Source organism: Paroedura picta, chromosome 7 (assembly GCF_049243985.1).
Source record: "Paroedura picta isolate Pp20150507F chromosome 7, Ppicta_v3.0, whole genome shotgun sequence".
Classification (NCBI taxonomy): domain Eukaryota; kingdom Metazoa; phylum Chordata; class Lepidosauria; order Squamata; family Gekkonidae; genus Paroedura; species Paroedura picta.
In genome coordinates, this window is record NC_135375.1 from 53,792,332 (window position 1) to 53,807,047 (window position 14,716).

At 40.6% G+C, this 14,716-nt stretch overlaps 1 protein-coding gene across 5 annotated transcripts in view; it reads left to right on the forward strand.

The window, feature by feature from the left end:
- Positions 1-14,716, forward strand: part of DMXL1 (Dmx like 1) — a 93,802-nt gene that overhangs the window by 66,568 nt on the left and 12,518 nt on the right. For 3 of the 5 annotated variants that reach the window (XM_077344361.1, XM_077344357.1, XM_077344359.1), the window contains 7 exons: positions 1,324-1,441; positions 3,685-3,744; positions 4,965-5,051; positions 6,599-6,720; positions 8,497-8,638; positions 13,656-13,706; positions 13,959-14,019. In XM_077344361.1, the coding sequence (XP_077200476.1) occupies positions 1,324-1,441; positions 3,685-3,744; positions 4,965-5,051; positions 6,599-6,720; positions 8,497-8,638; positions 13,656-13,706; positions 13,959-14,019 (641 nt within the window). The remainder of the gene's footprint in view (positions 1-1,323; positions 1,442-3,684; positions 3,745-4,964; positions 5,052-6,598; positions 6,721-8,496; positions 8,639-13,655; positions 13,707-13,958; positions 14,020-14,716) is intronic. The other 2 variants (XM_077344358.1, XM_077344360.1) reach the window with 1 other exon arrangement.

Consider the following 14,716-nt stretch of genomic DNA (forward strand, 5'->3'; position numbering starts at 1 on the left):
TATATTATGTGAAATTACTCTCTAGTAATGGGTGTGAAATCTGTTGTTTGAAATGCACTTTTTTCATTCAGTAATATTATTCAGTTGAGAATTCAGTCATCTTAATCCAGTGGTCTTCAACCTTTCTGTTCTGGTTGTGCAAGGGAAAAAATAGTATTGTTTTTTTTTTCCCCAGATTCAGAAAATACTGGTATTTCTAAATATTCCTGAATTCTAATACCTGGTATGGTACTGGGATTCTGTAAGATTCAGGAATCTCAATATTTATCCATTATACCCTATTATACCCCATTATCCATTATACCCCATTAAAGTCAAAGGCAAATCTATCCTGAGGTATATTCAGTGGTCAAGGGAGAGGGTGAGGTAGAAGCACCAAATTTCCAGCTTACCTGCTAGAACCTCTCCTCAAAGGAACCTCCAGTTTTTTAAAAGATTGGACCAGTGGGTGCAATTGTTTCCTCCATCATTTCCAAAAGGAAGGGGGGGGGGGATAATAAGATAATACAAGCCCAGCAGAATGTGCCAGAGAATCTCTGCAATAGTGTGTGTGGAGGGAAATTTTTGCAAGGCCAGCAGCAGAACCAGTTCAATGTGCACACCACTGTGACACTTCCAAAACCCATCAGGATGAAGGCTAATTCTGATAATCTCTGAAGTAGAAACGGGGGGGAGGGAGCATTTCTGCAAAGACAATAGAACCAGTGCAGTATACTAGTGCCCAGCCGCAGAACCCAGTACCATTGTGGCATGTCAGCACAGCAGGACTAATGTCAAGCCAGAATCATAATTTGTGCCAAGGGGAAGGGAAATTTCAGGACAGCAGAACCAGTGCAATACTCAGCAGCATAACCCAGTCCCAGTGTGGTAAAAGTGTAAACCCAACAGATGTAAATCAATGTCACACTAGTGACATTGGTTTTTTGGAGTATTTTTTACAGTAAACAAGAGTGGTAGTAGCCCAAGAGAATATTCAAGGATGCAGGGTGGGCAGGCACTTTTGCTAGCCCACCTGAACCAAGGCCAGCCTTGGTACAGGCACAGATGGTCTGTAATGTTTTGTTTTGTTCCAAGGACAAATCCATAGAAACCAGAACCATTTCCCAGGGAAGGCCTCAGAAAGTGAGGCAGAGCGGGTTTTGTGTAATCCTGATCTTCCTCTCGGTAGCAGCATATCAACTATGTTTGCTGGTTCATATGAAATTTATTATATAGAACAGTAAAACTACAGAACTTTTAACGTCTTCTTTTTGTATTAAATTTGCAGTTCTGGTATGGTTCTTGTATTGCCAGAATGCTTAGATGTTTATCTTTCACTTACAGGTCTACAAATCATGGTGCTCTGTCTGTGAAGAGACTTTGGCAATACCTCATTAAACAAGAAATGATCCAGGAAACCTTCATCAGAAACATATTTACAAAGAAAAGGCACTTAAATGAGGTGTGTATACTAATGCTTCTAGATGAAATTTCATAGCATTAATTATGTTCTTACTGAAACCAGTGAGTTTTATCAAATTTTTTCACATTCAGTACTCTTCCTGTTTTGGGGTGTTTTTTTAAAATATATTATTCAATGCTTTCCATTATCACAAGTGGGTGGTTACCATTTCTACAGCTCCTCCCAAAATTTAAGCAACCCCTTACTAGGGTCCTGCATGCTGAGGCCATCCAACTCTCCAAATAACAGATTAATGCATGTGAACATTCTGTGGACTCTGCAATATGTGCCATGGCAAGTTCTATTGTACTTAAACAGCAAGAGAAGTTAAGATCAACTTTGTTTATAGTAACCAAGCACAAGATGGAAGACTTACCTTTTGAGGTTTTGACTCTTTTCTCAGTGAGAACTGATGAGACATTATCCTCAGAAAAGAAAAATAAGCAGATGGCTCAGTCACTAGGTATGTCTCAACTGGGCCCTTAACAGTTGAAGCAGAGGCCATTTGTGCAACAGTCCTGGCATCCTTACCAGAGAAGTTATCACTGCACTAACTCCCAGGTTTTCCAGTATCCTAAACTGTTTACCCTGCACCAGGGCTATCAGAGGTGTAAGGGTTCTAGTTGATCTAGATTGAACCACCAATCATGTCTATTGAAAGAGGCAGTTCTGTCTCAGAAATCTCCTTAATGATTAGGAGGGGTTTCAGCCCCTGTTAAGTTTGACAACAGATTAACTGTATTTATCATGGCCACGGAGACTATTTCTTCCTAGAAATGTGTCTTATCCATAATTACCTTATGTTATAGCAGACTTTTTCAGTCAGGGTTTTGTGAAATCCTGGGGTTTCTTGACAGCCCTTGAAGAGCTTTCCAAATAGGTGGAAGTTAATTTAGTTTTTAATATATTTTTTCAATCTGTTAAACATTTATTGGGTGATATCATCATATATGGTCATGCCGACCCACCCATCCCTCCCAAACTGGCCAATGGTGGGCCTGGAGGGGGTGAGAAGGAGAGGGGCCTTGGGTGGGCACGTACACAGCTATGCTTCCCAACAATATTCTTTACAATCATGCCACTTCTGGGGTTTCTTGAAGCCTAAAGAATGTTTCAGGGATTTCTCAACTATCTATACTATTTAATCAGAGTCTAGTAGCATATTTAAGACCAACAAAGATTTATTCAAGGCGTGAGCTTTCACGTGCAAGCACTCTTCCTCAGACTCGAAAGCTCACACCTTGAAAAGATCTTTGTTGGTCTAAAGGTGTTACAGGACTCTGATTTTATCTTCTTCAGACCAACACAGCTACTCATTTGAATCTATACTATTTAAGACTTAGTAAACTTTTACATGCTTTTAAGAAAATGCTAATGATAGACCTCAACAATATAGGCATGAGGGACTGATATAGTAAGCAAACAAAAAAAGAAGAAAGTACACTTTCTTCTGTATTTTATTTATTTATTATATATTTATATACCACCCTCCCTGAAGGCTCAGGGTGGTTCACATAAAACAGAACAGAAACAATACAGATAACTTATATTAACAATAATGAATGAAGTAAAACAACAAGTAACATGGAACAATAGAAAAAATGTGGGAAACATTAAATTAACTCATACTGATAGCCTAGTGGGTTGGGCAGAATTATGGAGGGTGCCATAGGAGGGGGCTCAGGAGAAGGCCCTTTGGAAGTGATGGCACAGGTCAACCTCAACCGAATGCCTGGTGAAGGAGCTCCCTTTTGCAGGCCCTGCGGAACTGTTCAAGTTCCGTCAGGGCCCTGATCTCCTCTGGGAGTTTGTTCCACCAGGTGGGGGCCAGGATGGAAAAAGCTCTGGCCCTGGTTGAGGCCAAACAAGATTCCCTGGGGCCTGGGATCACCAGGAAGTTGGAAGTGCTAGAGTGTCAGGCTCTTTGGGGGGTGTAAACAGAGAGGCGATCCCTCAGGTACACTGGACCCAGACCGCGTATGGCCTTAAAGGTGATAACCAGAACCTTAAGTCTGATCCAGATTTCAATTTTTATATATATTGCAGATTGAACAAAGACCCATCACAGTTTTTGAAGGGAAATATTAAGAATGAATATGTTTGAAATTTTGTGATTTTTGTAACCTGATTCACTAAATTGAGTGCTTATTCATAAATTGTGGGATAATTGTTTACCTTACTGTCCAGACTTCATGTCATGTCTCATACTGTCTATTGTCATGTGATTATTCTTTTTGGTAAAGTCATTAGAAGAGCAAAATGAACCCACCAAAATTACTCCAGTTGAAGAACATGGAAATAAGGTACTTAGCAGAAACTGTTCTATGGAGAAAATATACATCTTGCATGCAAAAACCTGTTGTTTCTTTTAATAGAATTTTATAATACAGAGTTGTATATTGATATCTGTTATGTGCTTGAATCCTCTGAATGATGCTTATGCTAGATAGTCTGTGCTGTCAAGTGAGCTTCTTCTTAGGATCATAGAGTTGGAAGGGGTCATACAGGCAATCTAGTACAACCCCCCAGCTCAATATATGACCTGTTTTACTAAAACTTGTTTGTGCAAATGTTCAAAAGAATGGTTCGGAATGATAGGATGAGAACAATTATCTATATCAATTTATGGGATTTTTAGGCCGCCACTCTCCAAAATGGGCTTGGGGCGCTTTACATCAAGAGTGAAACAAAGCTAATACAAAAACAAACTATATGTTAAAAACAACACCTTAACTTTACTGTTCTCTAAAAACATCCAAACAAATCGGAATACCGATTATGATGTATTTTTGTATATCCTAGCTCAGGATAGGGGCTTGCAGTCTGAGTGAAAACCCCAGGTGCAGGGTAGGCAGGAGGCCCAGTATAGATGCTAGAGGGGTAACCCAGGACTCAACCGGTTGGAAGAGCTCCATTTTGCAGGCCCTCTAAAACTTTGAGCAGAAAATACCAAACAAGCAGTATCATCTAAACCAGAATGGGCTGACTTAAAGATGAAGATACTAGTGTAATGCTTAAAGAGCCATACATATACAGAAGGCATTTTTGCTACCTGTTTCAGCCCATTGATGCCCACTCTGTTACCCTGAAAGCCATTTTTGAGGGTTGGCATATCTGGAATGGCACAGAATGTTGCCTTGTTCTGCAATAAAAACATTTGAGCAAAATCTTTCTGCCAACTTTCTCAGTAGGTTTTTAGAATCTCATTCTATTTTAGTAACTTGGTTCTGGTCAGTTGAATGGTTGATCTCATACATTTTATATGTATTCGAAACATTTTCATAGCCTCTGCCCTCCTCTAGTCTTTGTGTTTCTGCTAATTTCTCATTTTTTCAGAGTAATTAGGAATTAAATGTAAAAATGATTTGATAATAAATGACTTGAAGGTACTCAGGCTCCGTAATTACTAATAGTTTTCTATATGTATCTGGGAATGTTGAAAAAATTAACTTGAATGGAGAGATATATGAATGCTTTAATGAAAGTGAGTCTTTGATTGGTTGGTTTCTTAAAAAAAATACAGATAGAGTACGATTTGGGATATCCAGGAAGTAAAGCAAGAATCATCCATAAAGAATCGGACATTATTACTGCTTTTGCTGTCAACAAGGCAAGTATAGACCACCTTTATTCATACAGTACGTTGAATATTTTGAAATGGTATTGTGATAGGTTCATAAAAAGAGAGAGTTACTATAACTGTAGCAGTCTTGGACATATTTTTTTTTAATTATCAGTTCCTAGAAAGCAGAAGTCTTCAATTCCTGTGCATGCATTGCAGGTTACTCTTAATTTTGTAAATATTAAAAACACAGTACCTACTATCTAATAAACTTGAAGGTTTAAGCATATGAATCTACTATTTCAGTAATTGACACTGATTAAGGCACCACTTAATTTCCCATCTTACCCAATGCTCTCTATACACTCTGAAACATTTCTTGAGGGAGAAATATTAGGCATAGCAGTTAAATCAACAAAGGGATATAATGTGATTATTAGCAAATACTACAGGTTTGGAACTCCTCTGTATGCCTATTTGTGGTAACCACTCCAAACTGGTATTAATAAAAGTTAATCATCTGATACCACTAGCTCACCTACATTTTATGTTTGGCATAGAGTTTATTTTGTACTTGGAATCTCCTAAATAGCACCTCTCTTAAAACTGATGAAACCACTTAGTGATCTGTGATATAGTGCTGCCAATAACACTGTTCAGTGTGACATAATACAATCTTACTTCCTGAAGTCTTACCTAGGATACCATGCCCCACCCAGTGAGCCTCAGGGTTTGAAATGATGGTTACTGTTCCATTGGGCACCTGGGAGCAAATAGAGAAGGACTCAGCTGTTCAGTGTGATTAGTTTTCTAAGCACTTTACCAGTAAAAGTGTTCACATCTGCTCTGTCTGGGACTCTGCTTTAATAATAATGGATGTTCCCAAGGTGCCCTTTTGTCAGGTTCATGTGGATACTTCTAAATTAATTGGGCCTGCTGACATGGACAAAAGTTTTGGAGAAGTCTGGCCTACCTTTTGGATCCACATCTTTTATGACTGAAATTGCCCACAAGTAAATTGACATAATTTATTCCAGTTATAAACAATTCCTTGGAAGAATATGTAATGCCATCAGCCTTAAAGCCATATGTTGTGAGAACTTTATTGAAAAGGAGGGGGGGGAGAGAATCCTTCTTTCAGTACTGCTGAAACGAATAATTTGTCTCAGACTTTTTCTCTTTTAGGAAGGAATACCAGGTATTCCTGGATGACACTGGTTATATGGATACTTTTTTATCTACTTTCTGTAATAGCTATAATACATAAACTGCCTCAGTTGGCCTGTTAGATTATCTGCACCAGTTGACCAGTATGGGAACTTCCTGCTGATCCTAATGGATTTCTCAGACGTTTTCAGTACCATAGACCATAGTATCCTTCTATACTGCCTGACAAAAACACATTTGGGTAGAGGTGTTAGATTGGCTCAGCTCCTTGTTCAGTGGCATGTTCTAGAAGGTGATTCTGGTAAACCAGTTTGACCCCATGCTTTCATGTGTAAATGAATTTTTGGTTTTGAGGTAGTAATGAAATTAAAGATTTTTAACATTAAGCTTTCTGGCTGAGATTTTAAATAACAATGGTTGTGTTTCAGGCCAACAGAAACTGTATTGCTATAGCTTCCAGCCATGATATTCAAGAGCTAGATGTTTCTGGGATTCTAGCTACACAGATTTACACGTGGCTTGATGATGACTTAGAAGCAGAAGCTAAAGGGTACTGTGTTATACCTTTTCCATTTGGTCGTATCTCTTATTGTTGTACATTGCAATTATATGCTTTTATTTTCAGGACTCACCTTTTCATTAGAATATCCTGTGTATTCCTGTAATGTCTTCTACATAATTTTGTTTCACACTTGACTATTTGTATATCATCACTTTCTTTTCTGCTTACTATTTTTTATAATGTACTAATCTTTCATTGGTAATGCAATGAACCTATGTGGACTGAGGAAACCATAATTTCTTGGCAACCACTAGCTTAGTCCTACAAAACTGGCCTGCCCTACTCTAGTTGTCTTCTTAACTTTATAATCACAAACTTTATAATTTGAAATTTGAGAACTCAAACCTATCCTATATGAGTTTGAATGTTAATCTGAATACTAAATACTAGGAGTGTGCGTTCAGATCCACCTTATTGATATTTTCAAGTCTATTTTGGCATCCCCAATGTATCTGGGATTTTTGGGGGGAGAATCTGGAAAAAGAATCCCAGATATATTTGGGAAGAGTTGAGGATTTGGAGCCAATTGCTCCCACCACTATGCTTTTTGGGGCTTTCTTCTGCAGTATCTCAGCAGCCAAAGGGAGCCTCAGCAGAGCCTGCAGAGGGAGCTCTCCCCGCAGGATTAGCTGCTTTGCAGGCTCTGATGGGCAATTCAGTATGAGCCAGGATGCTCAATAGAGTGGGGGAGAACTCTTCCCACAGGATTGGTGCTTTACGAGCTATTTGGGGCAGTTAAATGCTAAAGAGACAGCCTCAAAAGGCCCCAGTTTAGTTGCCTCTCAGCTGGTTTTCTGTGACTTTGCTGCTTTCCATTTTTTTTCTCTCTCTCTGTATTTTTTTTTTTTTGTTTGGATCTGTTGGGCCCCCAAAAGTTTGGGATTTCCAAAAGAAATCAGTATTGGGATCTGGGGTTGTGAGTGTTTTTGTTTTGTTTTGAGAATCTTGAATACTTGGAAATCCAGTTGACCAATCCAAAAAATGCAGAGAAAAAAATTACACATTGCTACTAAGCAATTAAGAGCCTCTTGTGGCACAGAGTGGTAAGGCAGCAGACATGCAGTCTGAAGCTCTGCCCATGAGGCTGGGAGTTCAATCCCAGCAGCCAGCTCAAGGTTGACTCAGCGTTCCAGACTTCCAAGGTCGGTAAAATGAGTACCCAGCTTGCTGGGGGGGGGGGTAAAACAGTAATGACTGGGGAAGGCACTGGCAAACCACCCCGTATTGAGTCTGCCATGAAAACGCTAGAGGGCGTCATCCCAAGGGTCAGACATGACCCAGTGCTTGCACAGGGGATATCTTTACCTTTACCTTACTAAGCAATTGAATGAGACACATTTGCAGACTGAATAAGCTTTATTTATTTATATTTCTATACCGCCCTTCCCTACGGCTCTGGGCGGTTTACATTAAATGTTGTGGAATACTTACATAGAATATTATAATAATACTATAAATAATAATCATAACATAACATGGCATAACATAATCATAACATAACATGAAAACCAGAACAGTGTTTTAACAGTTGAAAGTGATTTTTAACAGTACATCAATTACAATCTCTGGGCAGGTCAGATTTGTCAGTTATGGAAGGGCATCTGAGAGGGGGGGGGGGAACCAGCAGATGTTTGAGTCACTTGGTCTCACAAAAATGCCTGGTGGAAGAGCTCCATTGTGACTTGTACTGGAAAAGGATATGTAGTACTCGCTGTTCATAAACTACTATCAGTTCTCATTATAGAGCATTTTTTTCCTTTATAGATCTGATGACTACTTAGTTATACATGCTCGTGATGACCTGGCCAATATTCAGGGAACGACACCATATACTCACAGCAACCCTGGCACTCCAATCAACATGCCTTGGCTTGGTAGTACCCAGACTGGAAGAGGAGCTGCTGTGGTGAGTGTCTTATTATAAAACCCCTATATTGTACCATGAATACTTATATTTTAATGTATTTTATAAGTTGATCCTGGTGTAAACTTTTATGTAACCTTGTTAAGACAAATGAGTTTGATCTACAAAATAAGTCTTAAGTTGGGGACCACTGCATAAGTAATCTAAATACTTGGTGGTGATAATCTTACTGCGATCTTTGAAACTTAATTCATTATATGCACATCTGAACCAGATAGATTAAATGTGGGTTTGGTTTAAGTTTTTCATTATTGCAAAATATAATTTCTTAAATAAAACAAAACTAGAGACTTTGTGGCCTGATTGTGGCCAGGGAAGAGGATAAAATATTCCCTCTCACCAGTCATCTTTAGCAGGACTGAAATCTTTTCCTATAACAGCGGCTGCTTCAAATGGTGGGAAGGTGACTAAGCCTTGTACCATTACCCAGTAGTTGATTTCTGATGCTAGGTGATGTGAGAGCCGCCAGAACCATTCAAGCCTAGTACAATCTTGCCTTGCTTGTTTCATAGTCCACCTGATTTTTAGCTCAGCTCAGTTAATAAAATATTTTTCCCTTCTTCATTGTTTCCCACACCGCATTGCTTTTTAAGTCTATGGATTGCAAAGACCCATGAGTTTTTTTTTTCACTTGATGTTTAGAACAGTAGGAAAGGCTATAATGATTGAGGTTTTTCTTTAATGCATCTCTTAAAGGAACAAGAGCCTCCTATGGTTTGGATCTGGCAATTTTATGTCTGCAGTGGCTTAGGATTGCCTTAGTTTTCTTGTTACTAAATGGGAACACATAGTAAAGAAATCAAGGCTATGATGCTTTCCCCACCACTGTCTTTCTATGCCAGGAGATGATTCCCATGCTTCATGTCTATAAATCTAAAAACTCAGGAATATGATGAAAAGGTAGCAACTTTTCTTACCAGTCTACAGTTCCGTATATTTGCAGGCCCAAGATGCAGGACTTCTGTGCCTTTTTAAAAGTTATACAACATGCAGGAATAAAATTGCTGCAACTTTAAGCTCATAGATGCTTTTGGAAAACTTGCTTCAGCAACATTTTTGCAAGTCATAAAGCTTTTAAAAACACAAAGGGTAAATTTGGCTATAAAATTGCACTTCATTCTTCCCTTCTGTTTTCCCCCCATGTTATGCCCTTCTTTGTTTCTTCAAGTCCATATTTTTGCTCCCACAGCCAAATTCAGGGATTCCTACCCAGGCATCTGTGGACCCCTGGGGGGTCTGCAGGAGTTCTGAAGAGGGTCTGTGGTAGCTCTGAAGTAGTATGGTATTGGTGGGGGGGGTGTTGGGCTGTCTTTTCAGCTTCTACTCGTCTTTCTGGACTACATGAGTCAGAACTGCCATAGTAATAGTAAAGGTGGGGGGAGGCAGCAAAAGGAGGACTAAGGGTGCAGATAGTAATGTCACTTTTGGGGCATTGCAGGGAACATGACCAGCTGACATCACTTGCAGGGCTCCTTGAAGTCTGAAAAATTATTTCAGGGGCTCCTCAATGGTCAAAAGGTTGAAAAGGGCTGTCCTAACTATCTGCCCAGTGTGGGTTTTTTCCTGTCCATAAAAGGCCTCCTGTGTGAAGTCTGAATTGTAGCCAAACTCCTCCCCTTCAATAACTGCCTTCTTCAAGCCTGTTGCCCTTGTGGTTGTATTCTTTAGTTTTCAAATTCTATTTTATTGGCAAGAGTTGGGGGGGGGGGCATGCAAAATACAATTTTATAGACAGTGTATGTGTGCATGGATGTGTCTCTGAGATTGGTTATATATTAGAAGTAGTAATAATAATAATCTTTATTTCCTAATTGAAGAAAAAATTGGTAAGTCAGTCCTGTGAGAGGTGAAACAAGAATAAGAAAATGTTGATACATAGTTGTGACTTACTTTAGTATATGTAAAATCTTTGGAAAGGTTATTGAAAATAGGTACTTTTAGGTACACTGACATACAGCTTCTTCTTTTTTTGTTTCCATTACATTATTTTTATTTTTACCTCTACATAAAGTGAGAATAGAATGATGTACATCAAATTATTCCACACAAACTTTTTATAAAATGCATATTATTTAACCTTGATTGCCATAAATATACTGTGTTAAAGATAGGTTTCTCAGACAGTAGTATGCTGTGTTACTAGGTGGGTTCTTACTAGCACTATATTTGTTCTGAGATAGACCATCCAAAGGGAAAAAATATGCAAGTTTGCCATGATAAGATATGTGATGCTGAGATGCAGGGACGCTGTTTATACATTTCTGCAGAAGTAATTTGCATTTACCCTTCAGATTGTAGTGGTTGCTGTCAACTTAAGACAACCCTCTAGGGTACCACATTATGTAATAGATATAAAAGAGGTGCTTATATTTAAAAGTTAATTGTATAGATATACTAGAGTTAAAGCCCATTTTATTTGTTAATAAAATGGGCGCTAGACTGACCTTGTGGCGGTTCGGCAGCGAGGTGGTCGGCGTCCGGGCTTGTGTCGCAGCTCAGCCGCTATGGGGCAACGATCCTGAGGCTGCGAGGCCGCTGCAGCGGCGGCGAGAAGACGGGAGGGCCCAGCCCGGCAACGGCAGCCATCTTCAACTGCCTCCCGGCTGTTCGAGCGGCTGGGAGAAGGTGGCGCGCCCCCCCCCCACTGCGAGCCATGGCCAGGCTTGTGGCGCAGTGGCGGCGAGAAGGCGGGAGGGGCCGGGCCGGCAACGGCAGCCATCTTCAGCCGCCTCCCGGCCGTTGGAGCAGCCGGGAGAAGGCGGTGCGCCCCCCCCCCACCGTGAGCCATGGCGAGGCTTCTGCCTCAGCGGGCGGGAGAAGGCGGCAGCCCCCCCCCCCCACCAACGGCAGGGATCTTCAGGCGCCTCCCAGCCGGTGGAGCAAGCAGGAATAGGCGGCGCACCCCCCCTCCCAGCGGGAACAAGCGTGAAGCTTCTGCCAGCCGCTGGAGCGGGCGTGCCGCGTTGCGGCCGCTCCAATGGCTGGCAGAAGGCAGAGGGGCCTCTGAGTACCTGGTCCTTTTTGGGAGACTTCCCGGGCCAAGTTGGGAGGGCGTGCGGCTGGAAAGGAGTCCCTGCTCCTTTCCCCGCATTGACGTGCAGTCTCTGGCAGCCAAGGAGGCAATGGGGAGGCGCGCTTCGCGCGCCTCCCCATTGCCTCCTTGGTCCAAGATTGACACTCGGAGGGGTAAATCAGGAGCCGCTTTGCGGCTCCTGATTCGCCCCTCCGAGTTTTTATCCCGGACAGAGCCCGCCCTAACTCCTCCCAACCTGGCCTTACTGTTTTATTTAGTCTGCGGCGCCCCGCGCCACAGGACGTTTAAAGATTTTATAACTGATCTTTGATTTAGAAATAAGTACTGCTAGTCATAGAAAATATTCATGGAGTTGTGAACAACGAGGGCATTTTTTAAAGTCAAGGTGGTTGCCGACTCTGTTACATTAACAAGGCTCCATTATGTATTTATAGCTGTAGAATTCTAACTGCAAGCTTTCATTGTTTCAACTATACATATTGCTGCTGTCACTGGTCAGAGACCCTTTTGCTGTGTACTCTCGTTATGCATGAAGCAGGTTGTTGGTAGGTCCCCATCAAACACATTCTTGAGTAGATTGTCATGATACATTATCCCAACCTAGAGAAGAGCATTAGATTCCCTGTCACTTTTTCCCCTTTCAAAATTTACCCATGGTTTCCAGCTTTATTGATTTTTTCCAGCTTCGAAATCCAGTATGGTGTATCGGTTAAGAGTGCTGGATTAGTAGATGGAAGATCCAGGTTCAAATCCTCACTGATGCTATGGAAATTAGCTGGGTGACCTTGGGCTTTTGTGGCGCAGAGTGGTAAGGCAGCAGATATGCAGCCTGAAGCTCTGCCCATGAGGCTGGGAGTTCAATCCTAGCAGCCGGCTCAAGGTTTACTCAGTCTTCCATCCTCCCGAGGTCGGTAGAATGAGTACCCAGCTTGCTGGGGGAGGGGGGGGTAAAACAGTAATGACTGGGGAAGGAAATGGCAAACCACCCCGTATTGAGTCTGCCATGAAAATGCTAGAGGGCGTCACCCCTCAGACATGACCCGGTGCTTGCACAGGGGATACCTTTACCTTTATGGTGTATCGGTTAAGAGTGCTGGATTAGTAGCTGGAAGATCCAGGTTCAAATCCTCACTCATGCTATGGAAACTAGCTGGGTGACCTTGGGCTAGTCAGACTCTTATTCAAACATACCTCACAGGGTTGTTGTGAGGATAAAATTGAGGACAGGAAAATAGCTTAAGCCGCTAAGGGGTTTCCATGGAGGAGAAAGGCAGGGCATATATGAATAAAATATAATATTACACATTACGTTGTTATACATTATTATAGCATTATTATTTCCAGCTTTAGTACTTTTACATGGGATTGTCAGTTGGTATTTGGCTACATTTTCCCCCATTTAAGTTGTACTGAGAGAGAGCATAGATGCTATAAAGAAAGGGATAACATGTTTACAATGATTTCTTTACAATGATTATTTAAGTAGGAAGACTATAAATGCCCTAAAGAATAAATGCCACTGAGCTCAAATTTACTCTCAAGGGAGTTGTACTTTTAGTCACCTATGTTTGAGCAATAATTACATATTTTAAGTATGTTATACAGAAAGGATGTGCTGCTGTTCAATATTTATTTCCCAGCATTTGATGCATATATAACTTTAATTAATTAGCATATAGAAATAAGACACGTTGCAAATACCTTCATCTGGCTGTATCTAAATAAAGATATCTAAAAATATTGATTTAATATGTCCCCCAACTGTAATTAAACTCTTTAATGTCTGTTGAATATTGTCTCATTAAGAGCCAGTCATGTCCCAATTAATATCTATAACTCACACAATATTTCTGTGATTGATTATATGCAAAACCTAATTTCTTCATTCCTACTTAATTTTTGAAAAAGTTTGTTTGCCTCTCTCTTACATGCTTCTGCCTGTCTTACTTACCTTGCAATATACAGGAATATTCAAATAGATTTAATGGAATCAGAAAGGAATTGGCAAGGAAACAGGTAAGATTTCAGTCTAGAGCATCTCTATTGAGGTCATCTGAACTGTGAAACAAAAGCTTACACACACGGGTTAACTTTTGGTATTAAATATTATTAATGCTGAGGAAAAGATATCATTGACTTCCATCCATATTTCAGGACTTCCATCCAAATCTAGAAAGGAAAGCAAATATTTATTTTGTATCACCAGTTACTATAGTAAGTTTCTGAGCAATTTTATAGCTTATCTGTTTAATTTCATACATTTTACAGATGATCAAGAAGGCTATCAATAATGTCCGGAGAATGGCTTCTCACCCAACATTGCCTTACTGTAAGTTGAATACTTTTAATTCATATTATTGTTTATATTATTGTACTGTTTTATTGCATTTGTGTTTAGTTTTAAAATAGCATCCTGCTTCTTCCAGACGTTTGGTGAAGCTACTATAACAAGCTACTATACCAATAAAAATATATTGAACAAAAATAAATAATATGGCATTAAACTGCTTAGAATTTCTGCAACCCAAGTAATTAGGAAAATCCTCTTCCCACACCCTCAGAAATGCAAGGTGTCATCCAAGCCATTACAACAACCTGACTTAAAAAACAAACACACTCATAGCGATTTTGATCATCTGTCCTTCAGGACATAAAAAACATTGTTGTTGTTGTTAGGTGCGAAGTCGTGTCCGACCCATTATGACCCCATGGACAATGATCCTCCAGGCCTTCCTGTCCTCTACCATTCCCCGGAGTCCATTTAAGTTTGCACCTACTGCTTCAGTGACTCCATCCAGCCACCTCATTCTCTGTCGTCCCCTTCTTCTTTTGCCCTCAATCGCTCCCAGCATTAGGCTCTCCTCCAGGGAATCCTTCCTTCTCATGAGGTGGCCAAAGTATTTGAGTTTCATCTTCAGGATCTGGCCTTCTAAGGAGCAGGCAGCGCTGATCTCTAGGATTGACCGGTTTGTTCGCCTTGCAGTCCAAGGGACTCGCAAGAGTCTTCTCCAGCACCAGAGCTCAAA